Here is a 19,865-nt window from a genome sequence, read left to right on the forward strand (position 1 = left end):
ATAATTTGTGTTGTAATTAAATTTTTTAAGTGTATTGTTATTAAATAATGCTATAGAATATTAAATCTGCGTAATATAAAGTAAAAAATGATATATGCGAAATCATTTAACTATAGCGGCGTTTGTAAATAAAAGCCACCAGAAGTCAGGTTCTTTTGCGGCGTTTTGTGAAGAAAACGACACTAATGACCACACATTTGCAACGTTTGTTAAAAAACCACTATATACATAGTTAATAGCGGCATTTTTACCATAAACACCGTTAAATATCATAACATGTAGCGGCGTTTTAGAAAACAAACGCCACTAAAGACAAGGTAATTAGTAGCGTTTTATAGAGCTGGACCTTTTGCAGCATTTTTTGTTTACAAACGCCGCTACCTTTTGCGGCGTTAGTTTTAACGGCGTTTTTACATACGTTGAGAAAGTTTTTAGCTACGCTAAAAAATGCCACTATAGAGCTAAAAAAACGCTGCTAAAAACCTATATTGTTGTAGTGCATAAAATTATAATACCAAGTTTCAATGATGGGTATAAACATGTTGCAAAATGTCACCCTAAACAATTATTGACATTGAATTAAAATCCTAAAATTATGATATTATAGATGAAAATTTTGATCATATAAAACCTAAAAAAAATTAAATCTTTTAAACATCATTTAAAGATCAACTCAATCGAACATAAATAAATCATTGATCATAAAGTTGACCAAAAGTTCTCATAGAAATAAAAATTAATTTTTAAATTTAAAGACGATATCTTAATAAATAAGATGAATATCTTAATGAATCTTAGTAATGAATCACAGTCACTTTGTACTCAACAATAGAATTGCGAAGGGTGCTATTTCTGAAGTAAGTCTTAAGCTGTGCAAACCCTTTCGCCATCCTGAACTTTCCTCTCCCTCCGCCCACCGCTAGCTCACGTTCTGTTTCCGTGATCGGATTCCTCGAGAACATACTGATGGAGCTGCCGTTGAATTGACCCTTCATGAACCCAAAGTCCAAGTACACCATTAGAGTCAAAACGTCTCTTCCGGTCGACACCCAGAGGCCTTGAGCGTTTCCGATGACCTCTGACGTTATGTTGGGTCCAACAGTGAGCGGATCATCAACGACTATCACCTCGCCAAAGGGCACCGATGCGGTCGTCATGTTCGGACGGGCTACAATGACCGCGCTAGGGTTTTGGCCGCTCAAGGTGTCGTGTAAAAAGAAGTGGAGATGGGTTAGTTTTTGTGGAGCCGGAACATATGGCTTGGTCTTGGAGTAATAGCCGTGGGGAGGAGCCATTGCCATGGCCTTGCCGAGGACCAGAATCCAGGCCAATATCAAACTCTTCTTCATTGGTAATGGGATTTAGCTACTGTGATAATTTTTTTTTTGGCCAAAATAAATTGAAAATCACATTTCAAGTTTAACTCCGAACAACACAAGATAATAACATAACAGAACTGTCTTTCAAATCCAAAAACAAAACGAAAACAGGAAAAAGCTTAACCTAGGCGGCGAGCACAACAGCACCACCAGCCTCCTTAATCTTCTTCTCGGCAGTCTTGGAAACCAACTTAGCCTTAACCACGATGGGTTGGTTCTCGGGCAAGACACCTTTTCCAAGGACCTTAAAGTAGCCGTACTGGGTCACGTCGACCATCGGGGCGGCATCCTTATTGGCTTTGGCCTTCACGTCTTGCGGGACGAGAGACCAGAGCTTGTCGATGTTAATGATGGGGCAGTAGAACTTGTTGCGGAGCTTGTGGAAGTACCTCATACCGACTTTCCCGAAATACCCGGGGTGATACTTGTCGAAGAGGATCCTGTGGTGGTGCATGCCTCCGGCGTTACCGCGACCTCCCGGATGCTTGCGGTGCTTGCCTATACGGCCGTGTCCGGCGCTCACGTGGCCGCGCTTCTTGCGGTTCTTCTTGAAGCGGGTTGTCATTTTCTGGATCGGTGAGCAGCTTAGGGGAGGGGAAATTAGGGTTCAGAGCGGCTGCGAGAGTAGATACTGTGATAATTGAATGGCTTATTGAACCCTAGTTTATATATAGAGACAAAATTATACTAATAATAAGGGCTGCAGATCGAAGATACCTATTTTCAATATTAAAATGAAGTCAATTTGATCTAATAGGACGAGTGTTAAATTTATTAAACGACATTAATTATTCGAATCATATTAAAGTGAATGAAAATTTTATTAAAAATCATCTCAAAATAATCAATCTTTAAAATTCTTAATTCAAATTAATCTCACAATAAATTAAATTAATTATTATGAATTTAGCTATGGTTAATTGTGTTTTTTATTAGTTTAAAATAAATATAAGATATTATATATTCAAAATATTTTCAATTATATGACAATAAACACTCATCTACCTTAGCGATCAAAACCTTAGAAAATAATAATAATCCAATAACCACTTGGATCATTTGCTTACATTTATAAATGTGTTTGAATTTTGAGCGAGTGGAGCTTTTGTGAGTCATTTTTTTATTCCCTATTTAACAGAATCTTGTCTTTGCGTGCTCTTGTAAGAAACGAACTAATATCTTTGTACACAATTTGGCTTTAGAAAAACTTGATGATAATAATAATATAAGGGTAAACTATATAATTGGTCACTCCTGTTTTATAAATGCTCACTTTTTGTCACCAACTTTTAAAGAATAATATTTTGATCACTTAAGTTATCTATTTGTAATGTTTTTATCATTTATTATTGATTTATAACATTTTAGTTACTGAAATGTTAAATGCATGACACGTTAGTAAAATGAGTTATTTTTTTAATTTGATCCTTGAATATTAGATAAAATATCAAATGAATCCGATCTAAGTCTTCCACCACCAATCACTTCTCACCATCATTGTCGATCATTATCGGCTGCCATCACCGATGAATATTGGACCTTAAAATTTGCATGTCTCGTTTTTTTACTTTCTGAACACAAATATGATGTATGTTTCATCGAATAATATCCTGAACTGTCATGAACTTCATTCTAAGAAATCATATTTAGTTACCTCTTTGAGATCAACCTATTCTTTGGTCACAATTCCTGTATTTATATCATAAACCATGGCATGTCGTCCCTGCCACAAAGAAAATAAATAATATGGATGATGAGTTGCTTCTTCAGCAGGTTCATAAAGTCAATGCTTCAAGCATTTGATCCATGGTTTTAAAGCAGCTACCTAGTTAGCATCCAAAGAAGAAAGCTTAAGAACTAGTAACATGAGAGATTCTGAAACCTGTACTGCACTAGCAATGTTAATAGAAGTTATCGTCTGAGATGTCTTCTGTTTCTTACGTGATGATGAAGCTGCTGGACTAGGTAAAGGACTGTGAACTGGATGAGATACACTTAGTCTTGCAGATTTGTTCCCATCTGCTTGTCTTTAGTTTTTGCTGGCATTGTCATAGTATAAGTCATAAAACATAATAGAAGACAAGCACTAACTAAGCCACCTCAGTTGTTAAGGGATTTAGGTCTTAAGGTTCTGGGTTCGAGCAACGAGTATGAAAGAGAGTGAGCGTTCATCGTCAACTGGTTGATAATATTTAAACATATATTATCTTGTATTCACCCCAGACTTATACAAAAAAATAATAAGTTAAAGGATTATGGGTTAGATATATGGAGCTTGTAGCATTTTCCAATGAAATAGACATCATATTCGTTTTTAGGAGGTCAAAAATGAGTGAATCAAAAATTTTACGATCCAACGATCGTCGACAACGGTAGTCGATGGCAATCAATAGCGATTTACTACCGACAGTGCGAAGGAATTTGATTGAATTCATTTCATATTTTATCTAAAGTTTAAGGGTCAAATTGATATTTTATCTAAAGTTTATAGGTCAAATTAGTATTTCATCTAAATTAAAGGGTGCCAAATTAAAAATTAACTTGTTTTACTAACATACCATATCATCAAGCTAACGGTATTTAACATTTGAGTGACCAAAATATTATTAATCAATTATATAAGTGACTAAAACGTTATAAATGACAACATAAGTGGCCAAAATATTACTTTCCTAAATACAATGACAAAAATGAAAGATTATAAAACTAAAGTGACCATTTCAATAGTTTAAACCTGGGATCCATTATTGAGATTGAAGAAGACAATTAGGAATTGTTTGTAACCACTATTTGGAATATGGTTAGATGTTTCAATAATGGTTGCTCTATCATATTAGAATTTGGTTTATTGGTATGGAAAGTTCTTATAAAATATAAAACAAGTCAACTGACTATTTATAAAAAAAAATTTAATTGAATCACAAATCAAATTATTTCAGCGGTTAAAATTAGAATTTTTTTATAGTTTTATACATCTTTTATTAATAATTCTATTTTATGTATATTCTCAAACAAAACAAGAGTTCTTAAAAAAATTTTAAATAATAATAAAAAACTATATCGTTTTGATTTCATCCAAAAATTTATTATTTATGGTAAATTATATTCGTGATCTCTCAAATAAAAATTAAATTGCCAACCATTAATATTTATTTTCCTGAATAGTATGGGTTGACTACACGGTAGTATATGTTTAAAATTAATCTATTGGCAACGCACACACATCTTACAGATGTAGTTGCTCAAACTTATATATTCTAGAAGAACAACATTTATTTTTACCATTGAGACCATTCAATGAGTATCGACCATTAATATTTAAAGTAATGTTTTTTAATATAATTATATATTTGATCTTTGTTATTTATAAATTTTATAAATTTGATCATAACTTTAGTTTAATTTAATAAATTTAATCATCGTTAATAAAAAAATAAATAAATTTAATCTTCTAATTAATGACACATGTCATAATATAATTGGAGAAAAATAAATTTAATATTCTAATCATATGACGACACGTGACGTAACACAATACAAATAAACTTAAAATATTCAAACCTTACATAATTAAATTAAGAATAAATATAATTTTAAAATTATTTACACGAAATTGTTCAAAAAATTTAAAATTTAAAATAAATATTATTTTATTTGACCCGATTAAAACTTAATCCGGTTGTACATACAAGTAGACATGAAATAAACTCAATACAAGGGGATAATCTTTGGATTAAGTTAGCAAAAACCCGACGAAGTATCAATAAAGGACCAAATGGAATAAACAACATAATAAGATTAGGCAAGTTGTCATCTTGCTAATGGATCACAGTCACCTTATACTCAATAATGGCGTCGCCGGTAGTGAAATTCGCGTAGTAAGTCTTAAGCTTAGCGTACCCCTGCGCCATTCTGAAATAAACTCAATACAAGGGGATAATCTTTGGATTAAGTTAGCAAAAACCCGACGAAGTATCAATAAAGGACCAAATGGAATAAACAACATAATAAGATTAGGCAAGTTGTCATCTTGCTAATGGATCACAGTCACCTTATACTCAATAATGGCGTCGCCGGTAGTGAAATTCGCGTAGTAAGTCTTAAGCTTAGCGTACCCCTGCGCCATTCTGAACTTTGCCCTCCCTCCGACCACCGCGAGTTCGCGCTCCATTTGGCTAACCTGGTTCCTCGAGAATATACTGATGGAGCTGCCATTGAATTTACCTACCGTAAACCCGAAGTCCATGAAGACCGTAAGACACGAACCGTTTCGGTCAGTCGACGCCCAGAGGCCTTGAGCGTTCCCGATGACACCTGACGTTACGTCGGGACCGACAGTGAGCAGATCATCGGTCGCTACCAAGAAGCCGAAGGTGTCGTTGGAGGCGGTTGTCATGTTCGGACGGGCTACTATGACTGCACTAGGGTTTTTGCCGCCCATGGTGTCCTGTAAAAAGAAGTGGAGATGGGTTACTTTCTTCGGAGCCGGAACATATGGCTTGGAACCGGAGTAATAGCCTCGGCATGGAACCACCGCCACGGCGGTGGCGAGAACCAGAATCAAGGCCAATATCAAACTTTTCTCCATTGGTAATGGGATTTAGCTACTGTGATTAATGCTTATATGCATAATATCAATCCGAAGGTGGTGGAATTTATACAAAATCATATACCAAGCACAATCGTGCTGCATACTGGTAGGTGATTTTCAATATTAAAAATGAAGTCAACTGTGTTTTGATTGAAGTTTTGAGACAAATTGTGCATTGTTTTAAGCAAAGATCGGTTGGTGATTGAAATTGAAAACACTTTTTGTTTAATTTCAAGGACAACTTTTGAGATTCCCAGTTGTCATCTGTTTTGGTGTGAATATTGTTAGGGAAAGAGTGGTCTTTCCCCAATTTTATTTATATCGTATTGTTACAGACATTTTAGTCGAATTAACCGATTATACATTCCTAATAAACAGCGTAGCGTGCTCTTGTTTATGTTCTTTTGTAAAGCTGTTTTGCTTACAAGTGGTGTTAAGAATTTTGCTTAAAAATATAAAACATAAATGATTATTTTGGTAATTTACCCTTTATTTATTTATTACCCAAAGTATATACAATAGTATAGAAGTAGCATCAGCTAAGTAATGAATCACCGTTATATTATACTCAACAATGGCATTGCCGTTTGTCTAATTAAAGAAGTTTTAAGTTCTGCAAACCCTTGTGCCATCCTGAACTTCCCTCTTCCTCCGACCACCGCAACCTCGCGCGCCGTTTCGGAGATTGGATTCCTCGAGAACATTCCGATGGAACTACCATTCAATTCTCCTTGCGTAAACCCAAAGTCCATGTAGACCGTTAGCGTTAAAACGTCTTGGCCGGTCGACGCCCACAGACCTTGAGCGTTTCCAATAACCCCCGACGTTATTTCGGGGCTGACAGTGATCGGATCATTGACCACCGCCACGATGCCGAACGGAACCACCGTGTCGCTGAAGGTGGTCGTCATGTTAGGACGTGCTACGAAGACTGCACTAGGGTTATGGCCAGTGACTGTGTCGTGTACAAAGAAGTGGAGATGGGTTACTTTCTTCGGAGCCGGATCATATGGCTCGGCATCGAAGTAATAGCCTCTGGCAAGGAGCCACTTCCCCGGCGGTCCCGAGAACCAGAATCAAGGCCAATATCAAACTCTTCTCCATTGGTAATGGGATTTAGCTACTGTAATTATTGTTTACATACATAATATCTATACGAAATTGGTGGAATTTATACAAAAATCAAACCAATCACAAACATGCTGATGATGGTAGATTTAGATGATTTTCAATATTTAAATGAAGTCATCTACGGTTTGATCGAAGCTTGGAGACTAACTGTGTTTTGGTTAAAGCAAAGATTTGGTGATTGATATTGAAAACAATTTTTGTTTATTCTCAAGACAGCTTTTGTGATTTTCAGTTTTTCTTATAAGACATTTCTGTTTAGAACTTTTTTAATCAATATACGTACATATATCTTACACGCAGATGCCTAAACTCAAAATTTATAAAGATGAGAATATTTCTTTTCATCTTTTTAGAGATATGAATATTAATAATATATATATATATATATATATATAATATTTTATAAATATAAAATATCTATTTTGACATTATGAAAGAATTAAAATAAATTATAAATTTACAAAAAAACCAATTCAATACGATTATTATTTAAACCAATAATATATTAATAAGTTAAAAAATCAAGATTGAACTAGCCCCACTTTATTTATTGGCCAAGCATAAACAAATAGTATATACAAAAACAGCGTCATCTTAGTAATGAATCACAGTTACATTATATTCAACAACAGCGTCACCGTTCGTAAACCCAAAGTTCATGTAGACCAAGCGTCTTGGCCGGTCGACGCCCATAGACCTTGAGCGTTCCCAATAACCCCCGATGCTATGTCGGGGCCGACAGTGAGCGGATCATCGGCCGAATGGCAACAGCGTGTTGCTGAAGGCTGTCGTCATGTTGGGACGTGCTACGAAGGCTGCACCAGGGCTATCACCTTTTACAGTGTCGTGTAAATGTGTTACTTTCTTAGGAGCTGGAACATATGGCTCGGCATCGGAGTAATAGCCTCGGCACGGAGCTAAGGCCATTGCCGAGCTGAGAACCAGAATCAAGGCCAATATCATACTTTTCCCCGTTGGTAATGGGGTTTAGCTACTATGGTTGATTGAAATTTAAAGACAAATTGTGTCCTGTTTAAAGCAAAGATCGGTTGGTGATTGATATTGACAAATTTATTTAATTTGAAGGATAAGATTCCCATAATTTACTTAGTTTCAATATTGATATGAATTTAAGAAATGCTTATTTAAACTGAAAAAAGTGTTAGATAAAGATTTAATTCGTTAATAGAATCATATGTCGATTATAAAAATAAAAGAAAATTACATTAAACATCATTAAATTTTAAGGTTTGTATTGATTTCATTATTGGACTTTAAAAATTTCAATTGTAATACTTTTTAATATAAACACTAGATCATTAAATCATTCATGATGTGATGACGTGATCATTTTCTTTTCCATGAATTTTAATTTGTGTATTATTTTGGTCGTCGTCGTTCGCCGACCAATCATTGTCCATTATTAGTTGTTATTCACAACAAAATCAATATGAAATTGTTCATATTTTACTCCTCTTTCTTCTCATCAAATTAGTTTTCAATAAAACTAACTCAAAATCAACAAAAAAAAAAACCATCTAAAACTTTGATGTTCTAATATTTCGATATCCTCCAACTATCACCCGACAAGATTAATTTCAAGGTATTTTGTGGTAAATCTAAATCAATGAAATGGTAGCGTATGATAAGACGAATTCATCAATATTAAGAGTGGGTGCAAAAGACGTCGGAGAGTAACATCTGTGACGAAAATTAAAAACAAGTGAAAACCCTAATTTTAACGAGGAAGATGATGAGATGAAATAAAAATAATAGTTTTTTAGCTCTCACATCAGCACGCATCAACACTATATCATCCGACTATTATTCGGTTAAAATTCGATATTATAATTAAAACAAAAACTAAAATTGAATTAATTGAAAATTCAATAATAAAATTGATATTAAAGTTAAAATTTAATGATATTTGATATATTCTAATTTAGAATTAAAAATGTCATATTAATATGAATATAGAGTTGAGATTGGTTACTTCTATATTGAAAATATTGTATAGGTTCTTCCTACCACTTAAGATTATGCATTACATTTCTTTTCATGTCACACTCATACATAAATAGTTTCTGTCATCAATTTCAAACAAAAAGGAAAAAATATTGATTGAGAGAAAGATTGAAGATGAAAGAGGAAAACAACGAATAAGAAATATTTGGTAATATTTGTCTTTTGTAATATTATCAAAATAGATGATTTGGACAATTTTATGTGAGTATGACATGAAAAAGAAATATAATGTATTTTAATTTAATTGGTTATGTTTATATCTCAAGTGGTAGACAGGATCTATATAATAATTTCCATTCTTTAACAAGTAATCTCAGTGGTGAAAAGTTCACTATGGTGGTCGAAATAGCATGCGAGAAGAGGAGAGATGCATGGTTATTTGTTATTTAGCTAGTTAAAGCAAACATCATTTTCCAGAAATATTGTTCAAATACTGCTATATAGGTATGGAAAACCTGTTCTAACACAATTCTGACATGCAAAAACAATTCAATTACACTACTTTTACTCTGTTTCTTAAAATCAAATGAGTTTCAAATAGTATATACCAATAAAAAGCTCCACATTTCAAGCAAAATGCATCAAGGTTTATGTTATGTGTGTGTGTGTGTGATCAAATAAAGCAATATTCTAAAATCAACCAAGAAATCAAATTTCAGTTAATTGAAGAAACCTTTGGGGTTGATCAGCATCAGCTGCAGATTCAACAGGTTCACTCTTCCTCCAGGTCTTGTCAGCCGGGGCATGGCCGTTACCGAAGCTCATCTTTGCTCCTCTCTCTTTCTCTGTAACAGCCACTGTCTCTTTAATCTTCACAGCTTCAAGTTTATCATCAATCTCCTTCCAATCTTTCCCCTTTTCCTTCAACACTTCCTTGGCCTTGCCTCGCCGAAAGGATTCGCCGCTTTGGGCTTGGTAACCGTCGAGTCCTTTTTACCCTCCTCGGTCACAGGCACCGTACGTGGCTGAAGCACGAGCTTCGGCCTTGCCCCACCAGAACCAGCAGCGGTGCTGCTGGTCTCCTCCTTTTTCTTTCCCCAGTTATCCAAATCCCTCGGCTGAAGTGAATCAAAACTGCTTCTTTTCTCAAAACCCCCACCAAATCTCCGAGGCGGCGCTGCCCATTGGGGCTTCTATTATTAGTCTTACTAGCTGCCCAGTTATCTACTTCATCGGCTTTCGATTGTGAATTAGAAAACCCTTCTCCGCCGCTGCCTCTCTCTCCCCTCTAAAATCCACCGCCAAACCCGTTTCAGATGGGCGTCGGTTTCATCAGCGCGCGAGGGAGTAATTTCTCTATTGGAATCTCTATTCGAACCTCTAGAAGATCCCCATCTACTATTACTCGACGAATCGTCTCCGTTGGAATTATTGTATCTGTTCGAACCGTAAGATTTAAAGCCGCCGTCGAGTTCTTCGGGGCACGTTGGCGAGGGCCGGTGGGGAGCGCGATGACCTCCTCGTGAGTGAGGCGTGTGAGCTCACTCAGCTTAGCTGATCCGTGGTTAAATTCAGCGAGGGATACGGTTTGGCCCTTCTTTTTCTTGGTCTTTGTGGTGGCGGCGGTGGCTAAAGAAGGAAAATCGGCGCCCTTTTCGATGGAAGAGTCGGCGCGTCTTTGCTGTTCGAGTTCAGCTTCGTTCTCTTCGGCATCGAGAGCCCACGCGCCGGGTTTGCCCCAAGGAGAAGAGCAGTTGCCGCCATGATTTTTCTTTTTTTGGAGGGAGGGAATGCTATGGCGCTGTTTTGAAGCTTGCGTTTTAGGTTTTGCGTTTGGCTACAAAAGGAAAAGGGAGAGGTATTATATCCGACGGTGGAGAATCATTAGATTAAATATATATTTTGGTACCTAACCTTATTTTCAAATTTTAATTTCGTACCTGAACCTTTTTATGTCCAATTATGAATATAAATTTCGATTATTTTTAAAAATCAACACCTGAACTCGGCTTCTGACTTCAATATACTCACATTTGTTTGTCTAGTTAGATGTTTAAATTTGATTTTTGTTTAAATTATAATTTAGATTATTTTATATTTCGATCCATTTAGAGTAGACTTAGTTGAATTTAAATATTTTAAATGTAACAAATATTTTTGACAAAAAACCGTAACTATCAGATTGAACAAAAAGACTTAAATTTAAATATTTAATTGAACAAAATTATAATAAGTAGTAAATTGAAATAAAAAATCAAATTTGAATATCTAATTTAACTATAAAATCTTTACGGCACCAAATTGAATCTTAAAACCTAACTTAAATAGATGAAATGTTGTATTTTTTTTTTAAAAAATGAAAATTATCGATTTTTTAACTATTAATATCTGGTCTATTAATTAATAAATTCAATAAAAATATTATAGAGGCGGCTTTCATAATTCAATGTATTAAATTCACAATATTTTAGTTTAAACCCATAATCTTACTGGTATTGAAATTGTGCATATTCAACCAACCATATAGTAAGCAAATCATCCAATCTATGGCTTCTTCGACAATAGTTTTAGTTCGAGCTATAGATAAACTTCGCAATGGAGGATGGAAGACGGAATTCAAATGGATTCCGCGAGAAAGCAACCGGTTCGTTGAAAATCTAGTTAGACTTTCTGAACCAATTCTCTTCTCAATAACAACTTTTACCAATTCCGTTCTCTATCTTTTATGATTCGAAAAAAAAAATTAGCGTTTCATCTTATTAGGTCATTAAATCAATCAATTCACCCTTTCGAATTCAATGGATTTCTGAAAATTCTGGTACGTTGAGATTGAATTAAATTCTGATTCTGATTAGGCAATTAGGATAGACAGTCTTTTTGAAAAGCAGCTGCTGCTTACTTCTAAAGCTGGACCCATAGCTTCATGGACAGAGATAAACAACAAGATTCATTTGGAATCAAACACCCTGGAGATTTCATTGCATGTTGCAAATAGGTAAAATAGTAGTTGATATTTTTAAGTAAAGTCGGTGTTATATCATTGCAAATTTTGTATAATTATTTATGGATTGCTATTTAATATGTAAGTTGTGTTAAATTTTTATAATTTATCTATTTTAAATATAAACTTTAAAATATTAAACGATTAAATATTTCAATAATAATTAAATACAATATAAAAATATTGCAAAAAGTATAAAATGATTTTTTTATTCAACCGTTTTTTATTACTTATATTTCATGATTTAAAATGATTCATTTTATATTTAATTTTATATTTTCGATCTAGCTGATTAGATCGTTAATTCTTGATTCAACCATTAAAATCCATTTTAGACAACAATGAATTTTTTTTGGGAGGAATTTTGTATGATTAATAATGGAAAACTCATATAAATTCGTACGTGTCACGTTAAAAAAACCTTCCCACGCCTAATTGAAAGAAAAAGAATGCAACGTATGAACGTCAAAAACGAGTACACACCAACTGTAGTATACGAAAAATACCAACGCAACACACCCTATTCCTTACATACACATTAAAATTCCACTTTACCTAAACCAAGATGTTTTGTCAAATAAACACCTAAATGGGTAGGCAACATCACCCAAAAGATCCCCTTTGAACGTTCATCTGGTGGCATAACAAAACTTTAAGTGCAAACAATAATCTGTCAAAATCCCAAGAGTATTCGCCTGCAGTTACAATCGAAAAGATTCCTAGCCATATGACAACCATCCAAACCATTATCAGCCTTGTGACTGAATCCCCTAACCATTTTCTGACATTTAAATAGAGACTGAGTTCTCTTGATTCTGTCTTGAGCCAACATATGAGTTGTTCAATTCCTAAAAGAGTTATAACGTTTAAGAGATTATAATTTTTTTGTTAATCTCCCGGTTATAGGATTTTGTCCTGACTAATTTGATCCGATCGACGTTGCATATTTGATTTGGTAGGTGAATTTCTCCGCGAATATTCTATGCAATTATAATTTTAAGTACTCTTAAATGCAATTATATTCTATTTAAGAGTTGTTAGGAAATAAAACGAGTACGGGTAATTTCCCTATAACCAGATTAGTGAGAATGCGAAATAAAAACGAAAAAATAATACCTGAAATTGATAACGGAGTTCAGCCAATTGTGCTTACGTCTCCGGACTGTTGCAGATCTTTTACTAAGAGAGAAAATTTACAGGTGTTTACAAAACACTCACTACTCACAAGAAAACTCTCTAGTATTGGGAGAAAGAAATGATTTTTGGGATTTTTGGGATAATTTTGAAGCTAAATGAGCTAGGGTATTTATAGTTGAAACTTAAGGACTTAATCTTGTAAATACCCTAAAGCCTAGGGATTAATTGTGATTATCCCATTATCATTTTTCAACAAACATCTACCAAACTTTGAAAAACTATTTTTCAAAGAAACATTTACCAAACTTTGAAAACCATTTTCAAAGAAACATTTACCAAACTTTGAAAACCAATTTTTCAAATTTGGTTGCCAAACTTGAAAACCATTTTTAACAATACTTTCAACAATCTCCCACTTGAAGACTGATTTTAATCTTTATTCACACCTCGATCAATGCAGCATCATTTCTGGTCTTGTTAGTCTAGCATGCCAACTGAAGCTTAACACAACTTCAGTTTGTCTGTGGTTACCATCTTTGTCAACATGTCTGCCGGATTTTGAGCTCCACTAATCTTTTCAAGTTTCAAAATCCCATCTTCCAGAAGAGACCGGATAAAATGATATCGCAATTGTATGTGCTTCGTTCTGGAATGAAAATACGGATTCTTTGCTAGATGGATAGCACTTTGACTGTCACAATGACTGTCACAATACAAGACATTGTTTTCTTGTTTCTTGCCTAACTCTTCCAAGAAACTTTGGAGCCAAACCATCTCCTTGCTGGCTTCTGTAACAACGATATATTCTGCTTCAGTTGTGGAGAGAGCAACTATCTTCTGTAGTTGAGAAACCCAACTCACTGCGGTTCTTCCTAGAGTATAGACATACCCTGTAGTGCTCTTTTTGATGTCAACATTTCTGGCTAAGTCAGCATCTACATAACCTGTCAGTATAGTATCTCCACCTTTGAAACAAAGTGCTTTGTTTGTGGTACCTTGCAGATATCTGAGGATCCATTTGACTGCTTCCCAATGTACATTGCCCGGATTATTCATGTACCTGCTAACAGCTCCCACTGCATGAGCAATATCTGGTCTGGTACAAACCATGGCATACATCAGACTTCCAATTGCTGAGGCATACGGCACCTTCATCATGTGTGCACGTTCTTCCTCTGTCTTTGGTGACTGTTCTTTGGAGAGTCTGAAATGAACACCTAAAGGTGTACTTATTGTTTAGCATCTTGCATGTTGAACCTGGAGAGTACTTTGTTGATGTACTCAGCCTGTGATAACATCAAAGTCCCCGACTTTGTGTCTCTCTTGATCCTCATCCCAAGAATCTGCTTTGCAGCGCCCAGATCTTTCATTGCAAACTGCTTCGATAATTTTTGCTTCAAGTTTATAATCTCTTGCATGTCTGAGCCTGCAACGAGCATGTCATCAATGTACAATAATAAAATAATGAAGCTATTGTCGAACCTCTTGATATAACAACAATGATCTACTTGGCATCTGGTAAAACCACTGCTACTCATGAAGCTATCGAACTTCTTGTACCACTGTCTAGGAGCTTGTTTTAAACCATACAAGCACTTCTTCAACCTGCATACCATGTTTTTCTTGCCTGCCTCTATAAAGCCTTCTGGCTGTCTCATATAAATTTCTTCCTCCAAATCACCATGAAGGAAAGTTGTCTTCACATCTAACTGCTCAAGATGTAAATTCTCTACAACTACAATTTTTAACACCAGTCTAATTGTAGATAGCTTCACGACTGGAGAGAAAATTTCATTGTAGTCAATACCTTCTTTTTGCTGAAAACCTTTGACAACCAATCTTGCTTTGTAGCGTTTGCTCCCATCATGCTCTTCTTTGATCCTGTAGATCCACTTGTTGTGGAGCGCTTTCTTGTCTGGTGGTAATTCAGCTAATTCTCACGTCTGATTTGACATAAGCGAGTCCATCTCATCTTTCATGGAAGACTTCCACTTGACTGAATCCTCCACTTGCATTGCTTCATCATAGCACTCTGGTTCACCATTATCAGTCAGCAACAAGTAGTGCAAAGAAGGAAAATACCGTTGGGTTGGTTTAGGAATTCTGGAGGAGTGTCTTAGTTCCGGTGTGCCTGGTTCTTCTTGAACTGCTTCAGGACAGATCTGAACATCATTTCCAGAAATCTCCTCGAACTCAACAAATTATTTTGTTTCAGCTTCGATGTTTGAGCTACTTGATTCTATGGTTGATCTGTCTTTGTACATCACATTCTCATTGAAAATGACATCTCTACTTCTGATGATCTTCCGATTTTCGTAGTCCCAAAACCGGTAACCGAACTCATCACCACCATAACCAACAAAGACACATTTGTTGGACTTGGCATCAAGTTTACTTCTTTCAGCAGAGTTTATGTGTACATAAGAAATACAACCAAACACTTTCTTGCTCCAAACTTCTTCTGGTATTCTGCCATCCAAAGGAACCGAGGGTCCACGGTTGATCAAGTAAGCTGCAGTGTTGATAGCTTCAGCCCATAGAAATTTGGGCAATCCGATATGTATCCTCATGCTTCTGGCACGTTCATTCAGAGTTCTATTCATGCGCTCTGCTACGCCATTCTGTTACGGTGTCATGGGAACTGTTGTCTCCATCTTGATCCCATTATTTACGCAGAAATCTCTGAATCTACGATTTCTGTACTCTCCTCCATTGTCAGACCTCAACCGCTTGACTTTCAGACCAGTCTTATTTTCCACCATGGCCTTCCATTTTCTGAAGGTATCAAAGACTTCTGATTTCTTCTTCAGAAAATAAACCCACACCTTCCTTGTAGAATCATCGATGAAGGTGACATAATATAATGAGCCTGCAAGAGATGGAACTGGAGATGGTCCCCATACATCAGTATGAACCAACTCCAACTTTTCAGCCTTGGGTGTCTTACCAATCTTTGCAAAGCTGACTTTCTTTTGTTTGCCAAAGATGCAATCCTCGCATAGTCTGACATCTACATTCTTTAGATTCGACAATTTCCCCTTTGACAAAAGTGTCTTCATCCCTTTCTCGCTCATATGGCCAAGCCTTTGGTGCAATAGGTTTGATTTTCCATCAGCATCTGATACTGCAATGATATTCTCTAAATTTGAGGTTATATAGAGAGTACCAGTTTTCTTACCACGAGCAATGACGAGTGCTCCTTTAGTAATCTTCCATTCACAGCCTGAAAAGGTTGTGCTAAATCCTTCACTATCAAGCCTGTCCTATAGAAATCAAATTTCTTTTGAGGCCAGGAATATGTCTCACTCCTTTCAGCGTCCAGGTGGTCTGGTTTGACAACTTTAATCGGATGTCTCCTTTTCCGATGATCTTCAAGGTTTCATCATCGGCTAGATGAACCTTCCCAAAATCACCACTGACATAGTTCTCCATGATTTTTCGACATGGGGTGGAGTGAAAAGATGCCCCTGAATCCAAGATCCATGATTCAATCGGACTGTTAACGCTTAAAATCATGGAATCACCTGTATCCTCTGTCACGTTGGCAGATTCCTGTGCGCCGATATTTTTCTTCAGTGCTCGACAATCCTTTTTAAAGTGGCCCTTCTTGCCGCAGTTATAACAGGTAAAATCTTTCTTTCCCGTTCTTGAGTTTCCCGTTCTGGATTTGGATCTGCCACGATTTGAATTTCTTTCTGAAGTTCTCCCTCTGGACTCCGTGTGCAAGGCTGAGGAGGTTGATGCTTCACCCGATTCTCTCCGTCGAATTTCTTCGCTCAGTACCAGATCCCGAACATCATCAAATTTCAATTTACTATTTTCCGACGAGCTGTAAACTGCTGTAACAGTAGCATTCCAACTGTCTGGTAGAGATGATAAGAGAATTAAAGCTCGAACTTCATCATCGAATTCAATTTCCACTGAACTCAACTGGGTTGTGATTGTGTTGAGTTCATTTAGGTGTTGTGCCACCGATGCCCCTTTCGCTATCCGTAAATTGAATAATCGCCTCATCAAGTGCACTTTGTTTGAGGCTGATGGCTTCTCATACATACTGGAGAGAGCCGCCATAAGACCCGCCGTGGTCTTTTCCCTTGCTATGTTGAAAGCAACATTGCGGGATAACGTCATTCGGATAACTCTGAGGGGTTGTCTGTCGAGAAGAGCTCAGTCTTCATTCTTCATGCCCTCTGGTTGCTTTCCTGAGAGAGGTTGATATAGATTTTTCTGGTAAAAAAATCTTCGATCTGCATCTTCCAAAAGCCAAAGTCCGCACCATCAAACTTTTCAATTTTCACCTTCCCTTCGTCTGAAGCAATCGCTCCCACTCGAATCTGGTTTCATTTGGATCGTTTCTGACAATTCTTGCGAACCACCGTGTATTAGAACACCTCCATCGACAAGCTCGTATCGCCGACAAAATTTTTACTATTCACGAAATTCACTATTCATATGAATAGTAATGAATAGTAACCTCACAAAAAATTGACAAAATTCACAACCAAAAACTATGATACCAGTTGTTGGGAAATAAACCGAGTACGAGTAATTTCCCTATAACCAGATTAGTGAGAATGCGAAATAAAAGCAGAAAAATAATACCCGAAATTGATAACGGAGTTCAGCCAATTGTGATTACGTCTCCGGACTGCTGCAGATCTTTTACTAAGAGATAAAATTTACAGGTGTTTACAAAACACTCACTACTCACAAGAAAACACTCTAGTATTGGGAGAAAGAAATGATTTTTGGGATTTTGGGGATAATTTTGAAGCTAAATGAGCTAGGGTATTTATAGTTGAAACTTAAGAACTTAATCTTGTAAATACCCTAAAGCCTAGGGATTAATTGTGATTATCTCATTGTCATTTTTCAACAAATATATACCAAACTTTGAAAAACTATTTTTCAAAGAAACATTTACCAAATTTTAAAAACCATTTTCAAAGAAATATTTACCAAACTTTGAAAACCAATTTTTCAAAGTTGGTTGCCAAACTTGAAAACTATTTTTAACAATACTTTCAACAAGAGTAACTAGCACAATTGATCCGGAGGATTAAGTCATCATTTATTTAAGGTAGTTCATACAAATATAGGATAAAATATAGAGTAAATCGACCATTTATTTATGATAGTCCATAATAAAAGCTGAGTTCTTAAAGAAACAGCAAACCCTAAACCCAGTGACCATGAAAACAAGACAGAGAAATGAAATTTTCAGACATGCATGAAACACAGACATTCCCCCTTTTGTTTTTGTCGGCGGTGGTGGTTTTAATAAAGCTGTCCGCAGTCAGCAATAAGAACCGGCTTCAAAGTCTTTCCATTTCTAGTCCCGACCTTCTCGACGGCTCTAACCACGTCCATGCCTTCAACGACTTGTCCGAACACCACGTGTTTCCCGTCGAGCCACGGTGTCTTAGTGGTGCAGATGAAGAACTGGGATCCATTAGTCCCGGGTCCGGCGTTTGCCATGGATAGGACGCCGGGTCCGGTGTGTTTCTTGATGAAGTTCTCGTCGGCGAACTTGGCTCCGTATATGGATTCACCTCCTGTGCCGTTCCCGGCGGTGAAATCACCTCCTTGGCACATGAAGTTAGGGATCACACGGTGGAACTTTGAGCCTTTATAGTGGAGTGGTTTGCCGGTACGGCCGACGCCTCTTTCGCCGGTGCAGAGGGCTCGAAAGTTCTCAGCGGTGCGAGGAGTGACATCGGAGAAAAGCTCCATCACGATCCGACCGGCGTGTTGGCCTCCGATCGTCACGTCAAAGAAAACCTTAGGGTTTGAAGGCATTATGAAGAAGGAAGAAAACGATTTCTTTCGGTAGAATGAAATTTTAAGCTTGAGAAAGTTGTTATATAGAAAGAGAGAGCTTTCCATAACGGTGAGAAACACATAATTAGAACCAAAATTACCATTTTAAAGTGAATTAATTTCATTAACTCGATTCAATTAATATTATTCGATTAATTTAATGAATTAACTCCATATATATTATTTTTATGTTAAATACTTTTATTATCTAATATAATATAATAGAATTCAAAACCTATTAAAATTCCAAACCAAAATTATTACATTTTCTATACTCAAATCAATCTCACATATATCGACTAAATATATGATATATTGATAACTGATATTAAATTTTATATCTAACATCATATATATATATATATTTCAGCTTGTAAATATACTGACAATGATCTTTAATCTATATGGTGAACATATCATATCGGAAGATATAAAATCAACTTTCATGAACGATCAATATTCTTTTTATTTAAAAATTAAAAAATCTAAATATTATTATGAAAAGTTAACAAAATAAATTAAAAACTTAAATTTTATACGGAAATTCTATCTTTTTCTACTTTCTCAGAGATTCTATATGAAAAGCAAAATATATGGGTGACGTGTAAATAAGAAAATGTCACGAGTGACGTTTTCCTTGATATTCTACTTAAAATATAGTTGTTTTTAAACATTCTACTTGTAAATAAGGAATAAACTTTAGTAGATTGAATAATAGATTTTTCAGTCATGATATTTTAGTTTTTTAAAAAATCACTGCGGTTACGCAATGTATTCCCATCTTATTATACTGAGGTTGGATCATCTTTTCTCGATTGGACATATATGATCATACCATATA

The 19,865-nt window shown here is 35.7% G+C and overlaps 4 protein-coding genes and 2 pseudogenes across 4 annotated transcripts; all 6 read right to left on the reverse strand.

The window, feature by feature from the left end:
- Positions 1 to 794: 794 nt before the first annotated feature.
- Positions 795 to 1,349, reverse strand: LOC120150749 (dirigent protein 4-like). Its single transcript, XM_039163377.1, has one exon. It carries the CDS (start codon positions 1,347 to 1,349, stop codon positions 795 to 797), a length of 555 nt encoding a protein of 184 aa, XP_039019308.1.
- Positions 1,350 to 1,397: 48 nt separating this feature from the next.
- Positions 1,398 to 2,002, reverse strand: LOC120150726 (60S ribosomal protein L27a-3-like). The gene has a single exon (XM_039163348.1). It carries the CDS (start codon positions 1,942 to 1,944, stop codon positions 1,504 to 1,506), a length of 441 nt encoding a protein of 146 aa, XP_039019279.1. The 5' UTR covers positions 1,945 to 2,002; the 3' UTR covers positions 1,398 to 1,503.
- Positions 2,003 to 5,390: 3,388 nt separating this feature from the next.
- LOC120150735 (dirigent protein 4-like) lies at positions 5,391 to 5,978 on the reverse strand. The gene has a single exon (XM_039163371.1). It carries the CDS (start codon positions 5,965 to 5,967, stop codon positions 5,413 to 5,415), a length of 555 nt encoding a protein of 184 aa, XP_039019302.1. The 5' UTR covers positions 5,968 to 5,978; the 3' UTR covers positions 5,391 to 5,412.
- A 481-nt stretch (positions 5,979 to 6,459) lies between these two features.
- On the reverse strand, positions 6,460 to 7,074 carry LOC120150737 (annotated as a pseudogene).
- A 2,540-nt stretch (positions 7,075 to 9,614) lies between these two features.
- LOC120150738 lies at positions 9,615 to 11,983 on the reverse strand (annotated as a pseudogene).
- On the reverse strand, positions 9,680 to 19,044 carry LOC120150754 (peptidyl-prolyl cis-trans isomerase 1-like). The gene is made up of 2 exons (XM_039163380.1): positions 18,465 to 19,044; positions 9,680 to 10,695 (listed from the first exon to the last, which is right to left on the reverse strand). The coding sequence occupies exon 1, from the start codon at positions 19,001 to 19,003 to the stop codon at positions 18,482 to 18,484; it is 522 nt and encodes a 173-aa protein (XP_039019311.1). The 5' UTR covers positions 19,004 to 19,044; the 3' UTR covers positions 9,680 to 10,695; positions 18,465 to 18,481.
- Positions 19,045 to 19,865: the final 821 nt, after the last annotated feature.

Source organism: Hibiscus syriacus, unplaced genomic scaffold (genome assembly GCF_006381635.1).
Source record: "Hibiscus syriacus cultivar Baekdansim isolate YM2019G1 unplaced genomic scaffold, ASM638163v2 tig00111025_pilon, whole genome shotgun sequence".
Taxonomy (NCBI): Eukaryota; Viridiplantae; Streptophyta; class Magnoliopsida; order Malvales; family Malvaceae; genus Hibiscus; species Hibiscus syriacus.

What these genes read in the sequence shown, in the direction of transcription:
- LOC120150749 (XM_039163377.1), bottom strand. Translation starts at nt 1,349, where the DNA reads ATGAAGAAGAGTTTGATATTGGCCTGGATTCTGGTCCTCGGCAAGGCC.
- LOC120150726 (XM_039163348.1), bottom strand. Translation starts at nt 1,944, where the DNA reads ATGACAACCCGCTTCAAGAAGAACCGCAAGAAGCGCGGCCACGTGAGC.
- LOC120150735 (XM_039163371.1), bottom strand. Translation starts at nt 5,967, where the DNA reads ATGGAGAAAAGTTTGATATTGGCCTTGATTCTGGTTCTCGCCACCGCC.
- LOC120150754 (XM_039163380.1), bottom strand. Translation starts at nt 19,003, where the DNA reads ATGCCTTCAAACCCTAAGGTTTTCTTTGACGTGACGATCGGAGGCCAA.